General features: G+C 35.9%; 1 protein-coding gene across 6 annotated transcripts in view; it reads left to right on the top strand.

The window, feature by feature from the left end:
• The window catches only part of LOC138696931 (uncharacterized), a 191,957-nt gene that overhangs the window by 24,238 nt on the left and 148,953 nt on the right, over positions 1-18,766 (top strand). For all 6 annotated transcript variants that reach the window (XR_011331490.1, XR_011331491.1, XM_069822429.1 and 3 more), the window contains exons 2-3: positions 9,509-9,629; positions 17,754-17,858. Coding sequence is in view for 4 of the 6 variants with exons in the window: in XM_069822429.1 (XP_069678530.1) it covers positions 9,532-9,629; positions 17,754-17,858 (203 nt within the window). In the remaining 2 variants the exon portion in view is untranslated. The remainder of the gene's footprint in view (positions 1-9,508; positions 9,630-17,753; positions 17,859-18,766) is intronic.

Below are 18,766 nucleotides of genomic sequence, written 5' to 3'. Positions count from 1 at the left end.
AATTTTAGAGCAGAGGGTTATGATCACAATGACATAAGTTACGGGCGTCAGCTGTGTTTACAAAAATCTAACAAACTTCATTCATTTGTTACTGTGTATAAATAGTTTCCTTTTATCTCAGTTGGTCTTTTCCAAAAAGATTATTACATGTTGTAATCAATTCCATTACCTTTCTGAAGGATGTCGAATAGTTAATCCAAGTTACATATTAGCCTATAGTGTTTCGTTATACGGTAGATTTTGGAGGCTTACATTCAATACGAGAGAAAATAGTGATTGAGAGATAAATTTGAAAACAGATTAATAAATTCAAATATCTTTGTTTTACGTTATTTTACCTATAGAATGAAGAATTTTACAAAAATTAGTCAATGTAATTGTAAATATCTATATCGAACAATCAAGAAAAGACTGAAGAAAACTCCTAAAGAAATTTAACAAAGTAAAGGCAGTTTCGGTATACCGTTAAGGCTGGTTCACAATAAACTGGGAATGAAAACGACAACGAGAACGAGAACGGAAATAATGTTAAAATAAGTGTATTTAAATGTGAGCGTTCACAATAGTTAATTGTGAATGCTCACATTTAACTACATTTATTTTAACAATATTTCCGTTCCCGTTCTCGTTGTCGTTTTCATTCCCGGTTTATTGTGAACCAGCCTTTATGGTTCTTAATTTTGGACTGTGACAAAAGAAAATTAACAGAGAATAGAGACAATTGAAATAAGATTCCTGAGGAAGGTAATGAGCTATAGACTTTCGGCGAAGAAATTGCTGGTTGAACCACGATTTCGAGAGTGTCTTTTCGTGAATGCGTTTATATATGTTTTAAAGAAGTCCCCTGCAATGGCTGAATGGTCAAACCTCCAGCCTGTCCGGGTTCGAGTCCCAGTTCAGGCCTGGGACTTTTCATTGCAAAATTCATAGTGACATTTGTGTCGGAAAAGATCAGAGTTGGAGTTTTTCTCGGGGTTATCCCGTTTCCCCATATTAGGCATTCACATCATTCCGTCAAAAATTCTTCATTCTGTCATCATTCCATAGTATTCGCCGAACGCCGACTTGCTACGCACGGATAGGGCTGACCTAGGGACGAGTGGGGTTGTCTGCTCGAAACCTGGGTATGCAGCAAACCTCAGTGTAGTCAGCCGGTGTGGGTTTGTGAATGCGCCTAGCTTAAGGGTTAGCGCAATAGATCTTGAAAGGTCACAGTGCTGAGTCGCAATGCCCGTGTCGAAAGTCATGTTTGAAAGAATAAATGTAGGAAACTTATAGAGAGTGAACCGTAAATAATGTCATTAGTTTCTGGGGGTTATTCCTTGAGGTATTAAAAATAAAGTTAATACAATTTTGCTCGTTTTTGCTTCCTTTTCCAGATAAAAGTTCTTTCATATGAAACATTTCATAGCTTGTTTTGGGAGAGCCATTGACTTAATTCCCAATATGCTCAGTCAGTATAAAAGTGCAGTGTATTATGATAATAAATGATTGAAAGAACTTTTTTAGTTTTGTCCTTCAAATCTGCAGAAATTTGATTCGAACTAATGTAAAATTGAAAAATTCCTTTGCAGAACGACTAATGTGAACTTAATTTCATTGTTGTTGCTTTTATTAAATGATACATGTTTGTAGTATGCTATAGTTTGGTTAAGATGGCATACTTGATATAATAATCGAAAGTATACAATATACAATCGATACTGTGGAATACTCGAGGTGGGTCCCATATAAATAACTACGTCTTTGGTCCTATAATGCATATGATCCCCTAAATGTAATTATTGTACTGAAGAGAACACTGGAGAAAACGTCCTACGAAATTGAATGAATTGCAGTCCCGGTATACCATTATGGCTCTGAATTTTGGACCATAACAAAAGTACATTAACAGAGAATAGAAAAAAAAACACTGAAATGAGATTCCTGAGAAACGTCACGCGTTGTAGACTTTGAATGAAAAAATTGCTAGCGGAATCACTGTTCCGAGAGTACTTTTCCGTGAATAGGTACGTCTACTACTCTCGTATTCTGTTTAAGAACTCATTAGAGCGTTTATTTGTTACCTTTTATAATACAACGAGTGCTAATAGTTTCTCGATAATTGAATTGAGCTTAATTGAGCATGAGTTTAGAAGCTCAAAATATTACAGAGAAAACATCAAGCACGAATTGTTTTCAGTGAGCTAATCCCGATGCGAGAGAGATGCCATAATATAATCATGGTATTCATGTTCATGGCAGTGACTTCTTTCATCTTCGTAAAACACAAATGTTATTACCTTTATTGCAAGGAGAACAAAGCGGATATCTGAAATTTAATTTATTTAAAAACAACTCAACATTTCAGGTTAAGCAACATAATGAACCGCCATTAATCAATAGCAGAATGCATGTTTTCTCCACCGTAATTGAATGAACCAGAGATGGTAGGAATAAATAAATGAATTACGATGAAAGTTATATACATAATGCTTAAGTATAGGTTTTTAACATTATACTTATGGTTATAGGTCTAATAATTTTATTGACTCCTTTTTTTTTTTTTTTAAACTCTTATTTGTTAGTACCTGAGAGGATAAAAAGAAAGGAGGGAGCACTCCAAGCAAATATGCAATTATATCGGTGCGACGGATATGACGTCAAACTACACCTTCTATGCCCCATAATCATCCGCGAAATATCACCAGTCGCCAAATATTCTATTGCTACAATCGGTTTCGGTCATGCGTAAACGGCTTAGAATGGATGTGGAGGTAACAGGAGTATTAGCAGATTATTATATCAATGTACATTTCACTGTATATTTATTAAAAGTGTTATGGTTGTGACATGGACTGAACATTTCATTTCCACATTCTTTCTTTCATCAAGAAGGATGTTGGAACTCCTTCATATGTAAAAGCATAGGAGGACATATCAACGGACATATCCTATAGTTGAGCCGAACAGAATATTAGCTTATTAAAAAAAAAAAAAAGTAACACTTGCTGAACTTGACTACACTTTTTAAATATTCACAACAACATGAAACAATTTGTAATCATAATAATATGAACAAAACAGCTGATAAACACACCGGAAAAAGAAATGAACTATGGGTAATTTGACGACCATACTAGTACACCTTTCTGGTTCCACCGTTTCAAGCTTATGGCCCAGAGTTAGTTAGTACTTTCATACGAACCGCCAATAATGAACAGAAATATGCATGAGTACAGGCTTACTATAGAAGCAGAGATGATGATGAAAAAATGAACGTAGGATAAACAAATGAACGTAAGATAAAAAAATGATCGGTTATTAATTTTAGAGCACCATGCTATGTACTATCAGTATAATCAGATTCTCATAGATCAATCGAGTAGCAATGAGCTGGTTGAATGGCTGTATGGCGCTCGCTTGGAATTACCTATACATTATTTAAATTCTTATTTACTAAACACATCTTGCCGTCAGCATAGTCCACACGGTAATTAAATCAAATCTCTCTCCGAATGTGCGCTCAACCATGAGTTTAATTCCCGCTTGGGCTGATTGGTTGGATTTTCTCAAGGTTATTCCTAACTGTTTGGCGAATACCAGGTAATCCCTGAGCGGATCCTAGGGCTCAACTCGTCAAATATCACCTCACTATCACCAATTTCACCGCCGCTAAATATGTATCCGGTGCTAAATGTTGATACAGAGTCATTAAAACATGCCCTATCTTTCCGTCCTCATCTGCTTACAGCAAAGTTGGATTTTGTTAGGGCTGCATCATGCTTATGGATTTCTGTCCCGCAGTCTTCTCATGCAGAATTGCGCCACACGCACGTCCGCTGAAGACATTGAAATGTGACTAATGGCCGTACAACTCGACTTAACCCACACCGACATACACTTCCCTCGAGCCCACTGGATCCAAGGAAGAAACTATTCTTGTCGCGAAACAAAGCCAAGCTCCGACCGCCACCACGTTGCTTGCCTGAACTAATGCCAGCAGCATTCACAGATGTAACCTGGATTTGCAACCTTATACTCTCAAGGAGGTTCAGTGATTCGATTGAGTGTGGGAGCCGAGTGATGCACATGTTCCACTTTCTTATATGCCAGGCATAAGGAGGAAACCAGCGAATAGGGATTATAAAGAATGGACACTTCGCGTCGGTACCTTTGATGTAACCGGACTGATTTCAATGATCTTCAAGCCAGCTAGAGCGTGAGATTCTGCTTTCTCCCTAGAGTTGACGCTGACATCACACCAGCTAGCAGTAGACACAGCGGAAATATATCACATATAATTAATACATCTAGGTACATTATGTACTCAAATAAAATAAATTGGATCCATAAAATAATAAATCAGTCATTAACTGTAATGTCTAGACTCTAGAGTTCCTTTACAATGAGAGTTGAGACGTTGACCCCAACAACAATTAAAATACGTAATGATTTGATAGCACTGAAAATGGAAAAACAAAACTCTTATGAGAAGTAAAACCATATACTTATATTATATTATATACAAATATTAAACGAATTTGATACTTAATTTTATAATGTATTATACAGGGTGTTTCAAAAATACGGGGCATAATTTCAGGTATGTATTTCCCACATGTAGACAATCAAAATAGTTCATTACAACATGTGTCCGGAAATGCTTTATTTCCGAGTTATGGCCTTCACAACATTGAAATTCACCGGAACCATACCTCATGTTTAAGAAGACACTCCACTGATCAATCGTCAACACATTCACTTCTTGCATGATGGCTCTCCTGCACACTTCAGTCGTACGGCTCGCCGGTACTTGGATCGAAGGTTTCCTGATCGATGGATAGGTAGAAGTGGCCCAATTGCTTGGCCTCCACGCTTACCTGATCTGAACCCTCTCGATTTCTACTTGTGGGGCCATTTAAAATCCTTGGTTTATTCGTCTCCGGTGCCTGATTTGGAGTCCCTTCGGAATCGAATTGTGGCATGTTCTGAGGACATCCGCAATACTCCTGGAGTTTGGGATCGTGTTCACAGGTCAATGAGACATCGATGTGAGGTCTGTATTCAAGCAGGAGATGGACATTTTGAACATCTTCTGTAATGACAACGACCTGCGGAAAGAAAAACGTTCCGGTGAATTTCAGTGTTGTGAAGGTCATAACTCGGAAATGAAGCATTTTCGGACACATGTTGTAATGAACTATTTTGATTGTCTACATGTGGGAAATACATACCTGAAATTATGCCCCGTATTTTTAAACGCCCTGTATTATTTTATAATATAATTTATTATATCTGAAATATAAAAAAAATATTATTACAACTAGTTCGTCACTGATAAATAAGGAAAAACTGTTAACTTGAATTTATTTGAAGCAAAGCGTTACTGGATTATGCAATAAGGTAGGCGATGTTTGAATCCTGTGTCTCAACTCTATTCTCAATTATTATCTTAGCCTATGCTCGATTACACTAACCTCTAGCGCTTGAAAGTAGAACTAAACGCTGGCGCACAGAGAAACAAAACACAGGAAAATTCGCTCAGTGTCCATTCTTTATAATCCCTATTCGCTGAGGAAACTTTGTATGAATGTGAGTGTGCCGGGTTAATATTAATTAACCAATCATCAAAAATATAAAATACATCAGGACTGTCGCTGGGCAGTAACCTGAACACACGTTTCAGCGTCACATTGTTGACAAGTAACTCCATCTGTTAGCACAACCATAAAGCATCTCTAATAGATGCTATAGAGTTACCAACAACGAGAAAAAAAAATAGGAGGAAATATTGCGATACAACCATCGGCATATCTGAGAGGGTAGCAGGTTGTACTCTATAGGGGAAGTTGGCCTAAAATGACATACCACAATTATCACGAGAAATATCATTATAGTGCCATTCAAATTTCCCACCATTACGTTTGTGATGTTGGTATAACCTACTGTTCGTATTTTTACTGCTGAGAGGCGCGAAGTCATTGTTGTTATAATTATGACTGCATTTTGTGAGCTTCTGTTAAGACAATATTACTAAGTATTTCTAGCCTGTTTTAGTTTTGTGCTTATCATAAACTAAGAAAGCCATTTGTATTCAAATACCTTACTGTAATAATACCGGAAGCTAGCAGTTCTGCGTGCGAACGGCGCAGGTGCTGCTATCTAGGCGGCAGGGAATGCTGAAACCTGCGAAGCAAGTTTGTAATCTACTACAATGTAGATTGTTGCTGGGCTAGTAAATAGTTTTATTAATTAGTACTGTGTTAAAATGTCAGGGTATGTATATATGTTGCATCGCGCCGTGTCTGAACATTTTGTCAGTAGTGGCAAAAAAAAAAAAAAAAAAAAACCGGACGAAAACAGTAACCAGCTGTGTGGCTGTTGTTCAACTGCACAGGTGGTTTCGGGTCCAAGGAATGTGCACCGACTCTCTGGAGTGAACAAGGCTCTGAAATCAGCTAAAAGGGTCGGTCCGGTTTTTTTGCCACAACTGTACATAGAAGCGTGAGGATGTGTGCTTTATGCACATGTATAGCCTGACATTTCTACGTTACAATCTCAATGTGTGTCAATGTGTCCACGTGTTGAACCTCCCTAGATAAACTCTTGTCCTATGATTCTCGCTGTTGTGTAGTGACTTTGCAAGGGTAATATATTCGACTTAATATTTATTGTTATTTGTGTGTTTTTATATTATTATTGTAGTGGTGGTATATTCGGTTTAATATGTATTGTTATTTGTGTGTTTATATATTACTGCAGTGGTGATATATTTTGTATAATATTTATTGTTATTTTGTGTTTTATATTATTGTAGTGGTGATATATTCGGTTTAATATTTTTTGTGTGTGTTTATATATTATTGTAGTGGTGATATATTCGGTTTAATATTTAATGTTATTTGTGTGTTTATATATTACTGTAGTGGTGGTATATTCGGTTTAATTATTGTTATTTTGTGTTTTATATTATTGTAGTTGTGATATATTCGGTTTAATATTTTTTTGTGTGTTTATGTATTATTGTAGTGGTGATATATTCGGTTTAATATTTAATGTTATTTGTGTGTTTATATATTATTGTAGTGGTGGTATATTCGGTTTAATATTTGTATTGTTATTTTGTGTTTTATATTATTGTAGTGGTGATATATTCGGTTTAATATTTATTGTTATTTCTGTGTTTATATATTATTGTAGTGGTGATATATTCGGTTTAATATTTAATGTTATTTGTGTGTTTATATATTACTGTAGTGGTGATATATTCGGTTTAATATTTAATGTTATTTGTGTGTTTATATATTATTGTAGTGGTGGTATATTCGGTTTAATATTTATTGTTATTTTGTGTTTTATATTATTGTAGTGGTGATATATTCGGTTTAATATTTATTGTTATTTGTGTGTTTATATATTATTGTAGTGGTGATATATTCGGTTTAATATTTAATGTTATTTGTGTGTTTATATATTACTGTAGTGGTGATATATTCGGTTTAATATTTAATGTTATTTGTGTGTTTATATATTATTGTAGTGGTGGTATATTCGGTTTAATATTTATTGTTATTTTGTGTTTTATATTATTGTAGTGGTGATATATTCGGTTTAATATTTATTGTTATTTTGTGTTTTATATTATTGTAGTGGTGATATATTCGGTTTAATATTTATTGTTATTTGTGTGTTTTATATTATTGTAGTGGTGATATATTCGGTTTAATATTTATTGTTATTTTGTGTTTTATATTATTGTAGTGGTGAAATATTCGGTTTAATATTTTTTGTGTGTTTATATATTATTGTAGTGGTGATATATTCGGTTCAATATTTATTGTTATTTGTGTGTTTTATATTATTGTAGTGGTGATATATTCGGTTTAATATTTATTGTTATTTGTGTGTTTTATATTATTGTAGTAGTGATATATTCGGTTTAATATTTATTGTTATTTGCGTGTTTTATATTATTGTAGTGGTGATATATTCGGTTTAATATTCATTGTTATTTGCGTGTTTTATATTGTAGTGGTGATATATTCGGTTTAATATTTATTGTTATTTGTTTCTTTTATATTATTGTAGTGGTGATATATTCAGTGTAATATTTATTGTTATTTGTTTGTTTTATATTGTTGTAGTGGTGATATATTCGGTTTAATATTTATTGTTATTTGTGTGTTTTATATTTTGTAGTAGTGATATATTCGGTTTAATATTCATTGTTATTTGTGTGTTTTATATTGTTGTAGTGGTGATATATTCGGTTTAATATTTATTGTTATTTGTGTGTTTTATATTGTTGTGGTGGTGATATATTCGGTTTAATATTTATTGTTATTTGTGTGTTTTATATTTTGTAGTAGTGATATATTCGGTTTAATATTCATTGTTATTTGTTTGTTTTATATTGTTGTAGTAGTGATATATTCGGTTTAATATTTATTGTTATTTGTGTGTTTTATATTGTTGTAGTAGTGATATATTCGGTTTAATATTTATTGTTATTTGTGTGTTTTATATTGTTGTAGTGGTGATATATTCGGTTTAATATTTATTGTTATTTGTTTCTTTTATATTATTGTAGTGGTGATATATTCAGTGTAATATTTATTGTTATTTGTTTGTTTTATATTGTTGTAGTGGTGATATATTCGGTTTAATATTTATTGTTATTTGTGTGTTTTATATTATTGCAGTGGTGATATATTCGGTTTAATATTTATTGTTATTTGTTTCTTTTATATTATTGTAGTGGTGATATATTCAGTGTAATATTTATTGTTATTTGTTTGTTTTATATTGTTGTAGTGGTGATATATTCGGTTTAATATTTATTGTTATTTGTGTGTTTTATATTGTTGTGGTGGTGATATATTCGGTTTAATATTTATTGTTATTTGTGTGTTTTATATTTTGTAGTAGTGATATATTCGGTTTAATATTCATTGTTATTTGTGTGTTTTATATTGTTGTAGTAGTGATATATTCGGTTTAATATTTATTGTTATTTGTGTGTTTTATATTGTTGTAGTAGTGATATATTCGGTTTAATATTTATTGTTATTTGTGTGTTTTATATTATTGTAGTGGTGACGCAGTTTAGTATATACAGTCACGAAGCTTGAGTTGTTGAGGTTGCTAGGAACATTAGACTGTGCAGGTACTATTTCGCATTGTCTGTAATGAGGCGACAGTAGCGATCCTAGTGGTTAGCAACTATCTATGGATGCATATTTATTACATATTGAGCTTCGTGACTGTATATACTACACTGTAGTGGTGATATATTCTGTTTAATATTTTTATTGTTATTTGTGTGTTTTTCTATTATTGTATAGATATATTCGGTTTAATATTTTTATTGTTATTTGTGTGTTTTTCTATCATTGTAGATATTAGGTTTAATATTTATTTGTGTGTGTTTGTATATTATTCTATATATTAGAAATGCGATCATGATGATGTCTGTGCATAATACAGTAACGTGAAGTATGATACAAAAATTTTCTTGTCTTTTCAGGCGACGTGTGACGTCACATCACAATGCATCATATAATTCCCTCAGCAAAAGGAGATCCACTGTGTCCTCTTGGTTTTCACCCTCAAGTTCGATGGCCCACAAGATGTAAACGTTGTTTCAGGTAAGAATAAAATTTCAAGTGAAAGTTCGATAACAAGAATTTTTATAAGGCGTTTTTTTTTTTTTTTTTTTTTAACTGAGTGAAGAAAAGACTCAGAAACACCTCCAGAAGACGGTAAAATTCAGTCATAGCTAACATTGTATTGGCGTCATTGTTTGGATAGTTTTTTCATAAATGCTAACTTATGAATAAAACACCAATTAAATAGATGGGACACAATACCCACAAAACTGAACGAGACAAAACTAATCTAAAATATGACTCCTTACATTATATTACTTTATCTACATACTACACCTAACTAGTTATTCTACACCAGTCATGTCAGCATCAGCTCGCCATGAGTACGTCGCCCGCCGTGTAAACAGTCCAGCTCGAGGGTGCCTATAATCTTTCCCTCTTTCGTCGCAACAGGAGTGGCAGAGGTGAATGAGTACACCGGTAATACGAAACATATGATTGCTTCCTTTACAGTATCTATTGCAACAACACGAAACCACGTGCTAGTGAGGTCCTCTAGAATTCTATATATTTTTGTATTATGTTTGTTTGATTATTTTATTTCAAACTGTGTTTGATTATTTTATTTCAAACTGTATAATTTATTTTGTTAGGTGATGGAAAGGAAACTCCTTTATACGATGAAAGAGTAATGGAACGGAGAAAAATTCTCTTTGGCGCCGGGATTTGAACCCGGGTTTTCAGCTCTATGTGCTGATGCTTTATCCACTAAGCCACACCGGATACCACCCCGGCGTCGGACAGAATCGTCTCAGATTAAGCTCCAACTCTTGGGTTCCCTCTAGTGGCCGCCCTCTGCACTACGTCATACATGTCTATGAACGTAGGACTGAAGTCCACACATGTGCTGAGGTGCACTCGTTATGAGTGACTAGTTGGCCGGGATCCGACGGAATAAGCGCCGTCTTAAATCACGAAGTGATTTACGCATATCATATATATTATTTTAATGTACCGAAGTACATATGATATTTCCATGCAGATATTCTGCGTCATCATACGAATAGTGGATAAAGCATCAGCACGTAGAGCTGAAAACCCGGGTTCAAATCCCGGCGCCGGAGAGAATTTTTCTCCGTTCCATTACTCTTTCATCGTATGATGATGCAGAATATCTGCATGGAAATATCATATGTACTTCGGTACATTAAAATAATATAACTTTTTTATGTTTGTACGTTCATTTATGGGAAGTTGGTACATTTTTGTTCATTATACGATTAAATTCAGGAAGGGAAAAGGTACGAGAGATGTAGGTGGACTGCTACGGACACTCGACGAAAGATACCTAGAGAAGAATAAAGAAGTGTATGTAGTATTTGTGGACCTAGAAAATGCTTTTTACAGAGTGGATTGGAACAAACTGATGGGGATCGTAAAGAAAATTCGTGTGGATTGGAAAAAGAGAAGATTGTTCACTAATTTTTATATGAAACAACGAGTCAGAGTCAGGATAGAGAAGAAATATCAAAAGGAAGTGAAGTTGGGAGAGGAGTACGTGAAGGATGTCCTTTATCACCTAGCTTGTTCAACATCTACTTGGAGGTTTTAATAAAGAACTGTATTCAGAACATGGGAGGAGTGATAGTAGGAGGAAGAAGAATAAAGTGCATAAGATTTGCTGATGATATGGCGTTGTGAGCAGAAGAGGAAATGATACTAAAGGATATGCTACTGGAGCTAAATGACAGCTGTGAGCAGTATGGGATGAAGATAAATGCAAACAAGACGAAGACCGTGGTCATACAATGAAAAATAGAGAAGATAAACTTGCGAATTTTAATGAGACAGTAGAGCTAGTAGACAGCTTCAAGTACTTGGGGTGTAGGCTAATACAGTAGCGTGCAAATTAATCCGAACACGACATATTTTTACATTTTCTGTCATTGTTGGCCTCACAGCTGCTCATACCGCTTTAATTGACATCTGTAGTACGTGTAATTCCATTGTTGAAGGTCTGTCATTATTTCTTTTATAATATGTGACATTTTGCCTGTCGTTTTGTACTTATAAGCATTTCAGTTGTGTTGAAGACTTAATACTGCAATCCTGTGTACATTCTGTCGTCTTCACAAATGGATACAACTCCACGAAAATGGTCTAAAATTATAACATTAGCAGAGCATTCTTCTATGACACAGAGGAAAATTGCTGCAGAATGTCACATCGGTTTGCTTGGCTACTGTTAATTCGATCATAAAACGATACAGGGAGACTGGAGCCATCACACCCCAGAGAAAAGGAAACTGTGGCCGGAAAAGGAAGACTTCACCTGCAGATGATCGTTTAGTTGTCAGGAAAAGTAAATTAAATCCTAGACTAACTGCTGTCGACTTAACCCGCGAGTTAATGGCTACCACTGGGGCGAATATTCACGCCACAACAGTGCGGCGTAGGCTTTTGGAAGCTGGACGAAGGGCTCGTAAGCCTATTAAGAAGCAACTGCTAACCCCTGTTATGTGCAAAAAACGCTTAATGTGGGCAAAATTACATCAACACTGGACAGTGAATGACTGGAAGAATGTACTTTTTTCTGATGAGTCTCATTTCGAGGCCCACGGCCACCGTGTTTCTTACGTACGGAAAGGATCCGAAAAAGTAACAGCAGCTCATCTCCAACAAGCACCCAAATACCCCCCTAAAGTAATTTTTTGGGGTTGTTTTACACATGAAGGACCTGGAGCATTAATACCTATCAAGGGAATGATGAATTCTGACAAATTTATTCACTTATTGGAAACCAGAATCGTACCCCAGCTGCAAAAATCATTTCCGGATGGCAGAGGTGTGTTCCAACAAGACCTGGCACCATGCCATACGTCTCGAAAAACTACAGAATTCTTCAACAAGAAGAATATTCAGGTACTCCCCTGGCCAGGCAACTCATCCGACATCAACCCCATTGAGAACTTGTGGTCAATTTGCAAAAGAAGAATACAAAAAAATGGATTGTTCTACAATGGAGAAGATGATTTCTGCCCTCATTGGTGTATGGTTTCGCGATGAAGAAATGAAGAATAGTTGTGGGAAATTAGTGGAATCCATGCCAAATCATCTCAGAGCTGTTATTAGGAACAAGGGAGGCCACATAGATTACCAAGGTATGTCTTAGATCCTTTTTTTATCCCGTTTGAGTATTTTTGCATAAGTAATTACGCTGTTCGGATTAATTTGCACGCTACTGTATAAGCAGTAACATGAGCTGCTGCCAGGAAGTCAAAAGGAGGATAACAATGGCCAAGGAAGCTTTTAACAGAAAAAGAAGCATTTTCTGCGGACCTGCTTCAAAACATCCACACAGCAATTTTTCATAGAGCTATAGATTTAATCGAAACGACTAACTCATTCAATTGTTTAAAATTTATTCATTTATTTACGAATTTATTTTTATTTATTATTTACTTCTTTATGACTGCGTGCTTAGGGAACTAACCTAAAGACGTGCGGAGTTGCCTGCTTCAAATCTTGGACACAGCGATTCTTCGTAGAGCTATCGATTTAATCGCAACGACTAAGTCATTAATTAATTTATAAATTTATTCATTTATATACTTGCTTAATTTTATTTATTATTTACTTCTTTATGACTATGTGCTGAGGGAACTAACCTAAAGAAGAACGAAGTTGCCTGCTTCAAACCTTGGACACAGCGATTCTTCTTAGAACTATCGATTTAATCGAAACGACTAAGTCATTAATTTATTTATAAATTTATTCCTTTATTTACTTATTTATTATTTACTTCCTTATGACTGTGTGACGAGCGAACTATCCTAAAGACGAGCTGAGTTGCCTGCTTCAAATCATGGACACAGCGATTATACGTAGAGCTATCGATTTAATCGAAACGACAATCTCATTAATTTATTTATAAATTTATTCATTCATTACTTATTTATTTATTCTTTACTTTCAATGTCGTAAATTTTTATTCACCACACTAGCGCCACGAGAGGCGAATACAGCCGCTGTGTGTATTTTGAAGAGCATTAATGGCTTAAATTTTACTTCCCGCACTAACGCCACGAACGACGAAAACAGGCGCTAGGTGTATTGTGAGATGCGTTAACGGCCTAGATTTTATTTCGCCGCACTAGCGCCACGAGAGAATTACAGCCGCTAGGTGTATTTTGAGCGTTAATGGATAAATTCTAATGCTCCGCACTAGCGCCACGAGATGCGAATAAAGCCACTAGGTGTGTTTTGAGGAATGTTAATGGCCTAAGTTTTAATTCGCCACACTAGCGCCATGAGATACGAATACAGTCGCTATATGTGTTTTGAGGAGCATTAGTGTCCTAAATTTTAATTCGCCGCACTAGCGCCACGAGAGAAGAATACAGCCGCGAGGTGTGTTTTGAGGAATATTGTCCTAAATTTTAATTCCCCGCACTAGCGCCACGAGGGACGAATACAGCCGCTAGGTGTGTTTTGAGGAATATTGTCCTAAATTTTAATTCCCCGCACTAGCGCCACGAGGGACGAATACAGCCGCTAGGTGTGTTTTGAGGAATATTGTCCTAAATTTTAATTCCCCGCACTAGCGCCACGAGGGACGAATACAGCCGCTAGGTGTGTTTTGAGGAATATTGTCCTAAATTTTAATTCCCCGCACTAGCGCCACGAGGGATGAATACAGCCGCTAGGTGTGTTTTGAGGAATATTGTCCTAAATTTTAATTCCCCGCACTAGCGCCACGAGGGATGAATACAGCCGCTAGGTGTGTTTTGAGGAATATTGTCCTAAATTTTAATTCCCCGCACTAGCGCCACGAGGGACGAATACAGCCGCTAGGTGTGTTTTGAGGAATATTGTCCTAAATTTTAATTCCCCGCACTAGCGCCACGAGGGATGAATACAGCCGCTAGGTGTGTTTTGAGGAATATTGTCCTAAATTTTAATTCCCCGCACTAGCGCCACGAGGGACGAATACAGCCGCTAGGTGTGTTTTGAGGAATATTGTCCTAAATTTTAATTCCCCGCACTAGCGCCACGAGGGACGAATACAGTCGCTAGGTGTGTTTTGAGTAGCGTTAATGTCCTAAATTTTAATTCGGCGCACTAGCGCCACGAGAGACGAATACAGTCGCTAGGTGTGTTTTGAGGAGCATTAATGTCCTAAATTTTAATTCCCCGCACTAGCGCCACGAGGGACGAATACAGTCGCTAGGTGTGTTTTGAGTAGCGTTAATGTCCTAAATTTTAATTCGCCGCACTAGCGCCACGAGAGACGAATACAGTCGCTAGGTGTGTTTTGAGGAGCATTAATGTCCTAAATTTTAATTCGCCGCACTAGCACCACGAGGGACGAATACAGTCGCTAGGTGTGTTTTGAGGAGCATTAATGTCCTAAATTTTAATTCGCACTAGCACCACGAGGGACGAATACAGTCGCTAGGTGTGTTTTGAGGAACGTTAATGTCCTAAATTTTAATTCGCCGCACTAGCGCCACGAGGGACGAATACAGCCGCTAGGTGTGTTTTGAGGAGCATTAATGTCCTAAATTTTAATTCGCACTAGCACCACGAGGGACGAATACAGTTGCTAGGTGTGTTTTGAGGAACGTTAATGTCCTAAATTTTAATTCGCCGCACTAGCGCCACGAGGGACGAATACAGTCGCTAGGTGTGTTTTGAGGAGCATTAATGTCCTAAATTTTAATTCGCACTAGCACCACGAGGGACGAATACAGTCGCTAGGTGTGTTTTGAGGAGCATTAATGTCCTAAATTTTAATTCGCCGCACTAGCACCACGAGGGACGAATACAGTCGCTAGATGTGTTTTGAGGAGCATTAATGTCCTAAATTTTAATTCGCACTAGCACCACGAGGGACGAATACAGTCGCTAGGTGTGTTTTGAGGAGCATTAATGTCCTAAATTTTAATTCGCACTAGCACCACGAGGGACGAATACAGTCGCTAGGTGTGTTTTGAGGAACGTTAATGTCCTAAATTTTAATTCGCCGCACTAGCGCCACGAGGGACGAATACAGCCGCTAGGTGTGTTTTGAGGAACGTTAATGTCCTAAATTTTAATTCGCCGCACTAGCGCCACGAGGGACGAATACAGCCGCTAGGTGTGTTTTGAGGAACGTTAATGTCCTAAATTTTAATTCGCCGCACTAGCGCCACGAAGGACGAATACAGCCGTTAGGTGTGTTTTTTTTTAAATTTATTTTTGGTCGACCGGCAAACTTGCTATACAGACCACTGTTAAATTATGGAATATCCCATAAAGAATATCATGCTGAGGTTGGCTGTAAAGGCTCCTCTAATAGGTGTGTTTTGAGGACGTTAATGGCCTAAAGTTTAATTCGTCGCACTAGCGCCACGACAGGAAAATACAGTTACTAGTTGTGTTAAAGTCTGAATCTCTAATTAAAGAAAATAGTGTACACGATTCTCTAACCTTTGCTCCAACTATTATTCTAATTTCCGTTTTTGTTTAATAATATGTCTTTACTATCTGCAGAATTTCCCCAAAATATTATTTCGTAGAACATAATGGAATGAATATAGGAAAATATATTGTCTTTAAGATACTTCTATTTACAAATTGTTGTAACGACCTAATTTTGAAACATGCTGAGCTAAGTTAGGAGTTATTAAATTTCATTAATATTATTTTTCAAGTTTAATGTATTATTAATATGGAAACCAAGAAATATTTGTTTGTTGATGTTTCTAGTAGAGTATATTGTTGATAGTTGTGTCATGTTTTAGAGATTAAATTTGAAGAGGTTTTGAATTGAATTATGTTAGTTTTATTAATGTTTAAAGCTAGTTTATTGCTTGTAAACCAGTCATAAATTTTAAGGAGAAGTGTTTCTGTTTTATATTTGCATGTGGCAAAGTTGCTGTCTGTAATTGATACTTGTGTCACCTGCAAATAGTATAGGATAACCTATTCCTTTTATTATGGGTTCAAGATCATTTATAAAAATTAGAAAAAGTAGAGGCCCTAATAGAGATTTTGCTGGACCCCTGTGTGAACATTTCCCCATGTTGAAGTAGATTTAAAGGTTTCACTGATTGCGTTGATTTCAACTTTTGTTTTCTGTTTCGGAGGTACGATTCAAACCAATGGTATGCTATGCCTTTAATAACATAGTATTCTAATTTCTAAAGTAGAATTTTATGATTAATACAATCGAAAGCTTTGGAGAGATCACAAAATATCTCTCCTACTTGTAATTGTTGGAGATGAACCATACAATATGATACCAGTATTCGAAAAAAGTTAGATATTCAGGCATAAAGAGTGTGACAGTAAACTTTTTTTTTTAAATGACACTATATTAAAATTTACATATTCCGATTCTCCATTTAATTGTTTGTATGAATGCATAAAAATTTTATCCGCCGAGTTAGCTCTGTGGTAGCAAGTCTACCTCCAGACTAGCTGGCCCGGGTTCGATTCCCGATGGAGTCAGAAATTTTCGTGTAAAATTTCTACTTCGGAACTAGGAGTGATGGCGGTGCACAACTTCCTTTCTCGTTAGCCACGCTAGTGACTTTGGATACATTGATATACCTTATTTTATTTCAAGGAGTGCAGTTCGGTGGCTCCTTTGAACACCCACTTACAGATTTATGACTTCCTACACAAACACCTCTGACAATTCATCCTGTCCCCTCGTTCGAACATTGCAACGTTGCGACAATCCTGGTGACCTTCGAAAGAGACTGACGGGATTCTTGTAATTCGGAAAAGATTCGACAACTCCGCCTCCACGTGGATTTGACGGGAGCCTGTCAATTCTTCTGAACGAGGGTTGTGATTGGTTACTGACAGGAGAAGACAAGATTTCCGCAACAGTAAGGAAGACATTTATTTATGACAACCAATTAGTAGTGGGCAGTAGAAGGTCTGTCGGCAAAGTCCTTTCTATGAAACTGCACTCCATGAAATAAAATAAGGTATACTTCGTCTGTTGATCGCCGTTTATTTCATTGGACTATGTCGTGTAGCATAGAAATTATAGGCGCGATAAAAGTGGCCTGAAAATATCTGTCAACTTTTTGGATGGTATTACTGGACCGAAGTTACAGATGTAGTCACGTCAATAATAAAATAATGAATACTGTGTTTGTATTTCAGAGACTACAAAGAGCACGGACCTCGAAAGGACCAAGATGCACTGAGGAGGGATGAAACCACAGTTTCCAGTCCCAGTCTGTCCAGCTGGAGCTCACCCTCATCACGGTAAATATTGATTTTTACTTTTCTATTACTAGCCGTACCCGTGCGCTCCGCTGCACCTGTTAGAAATAAATATAAAGTAATTACATAATTAAAATAGGACTTTTGATCCAGGGAACATTCGTGTTCGATAGAAGGATAAATCGTTTAATATGTTACTTAATTTAAATTGTATTTAAATAATTAAATTGCGGTCATTTTGGTCCAGAGAGCTCCCAGAAGTTACTGTAATAGCATTATAGCATTATGTCCATCTAGAGAAACTACACTTTCCGATGGTGAAATAATAATTAATTATACAAATCGGTTAATTTAGCTTTCGATATTACTTCATAAAACACAGAAACATTCTCTGTAGGCTGTTTCATAGCTTTCGATTGTTGTTGTCCCAGGCCCCTTATAGACGTAGTCATTTGTTTTCATTTCATTATACCGCCTTAGATGGCATTGTATTTTAATTTTAAAACTCATTTATCTCATTAAATATCAGTCCTCTCAAAATTTTGCATAGAATAAAACTTATCGGAAATCATTTTTAAAGAAACTTTTGTTATGTAACATATTTCACAAAAATCAATAATAAGCGAGATATTTTGATTTATTTAATTCAGGCCCCCTTATAACCCCCCTTTTAAATAACGTATTTTGAATATCATATAGCCTAAAATCTAAGTTACAACGAACTTAATTTATATTCCAATTTTAATATAAATCGGTTCGGCCATTATCGCGTGAAAAGGTAACAAACATCCAGACAGACAGACAGACACAAACAAAAATTTCAAAAAAGCGATTTTCGGTTTCAGGGTGGTTAATTATATATGTTAGGACCAATTATTTTTGGAAAATCGAAAATTACCAGAAAAATTTCGGCTACAGATTTATTTTGTATAAACATTGCTATAGCATTT

This window comes from Periplaneta americana, chromosome 3, assembly GCF_040183065.1.
Source record: "Periplaneta americana isolate PAMFEO1 chromosome 3, P.americana_PAMFEO1_priV1, whole genome shotgun sequence".
NCBI lineage: Eukaryota > Metazoa > Arthropoda > Insecta > Blattodea > Blattidae > Periplaneta > Periplaneta americana.
This window is presented reverse-complemented; position numbering and strand designations above follow the sequence as displayed.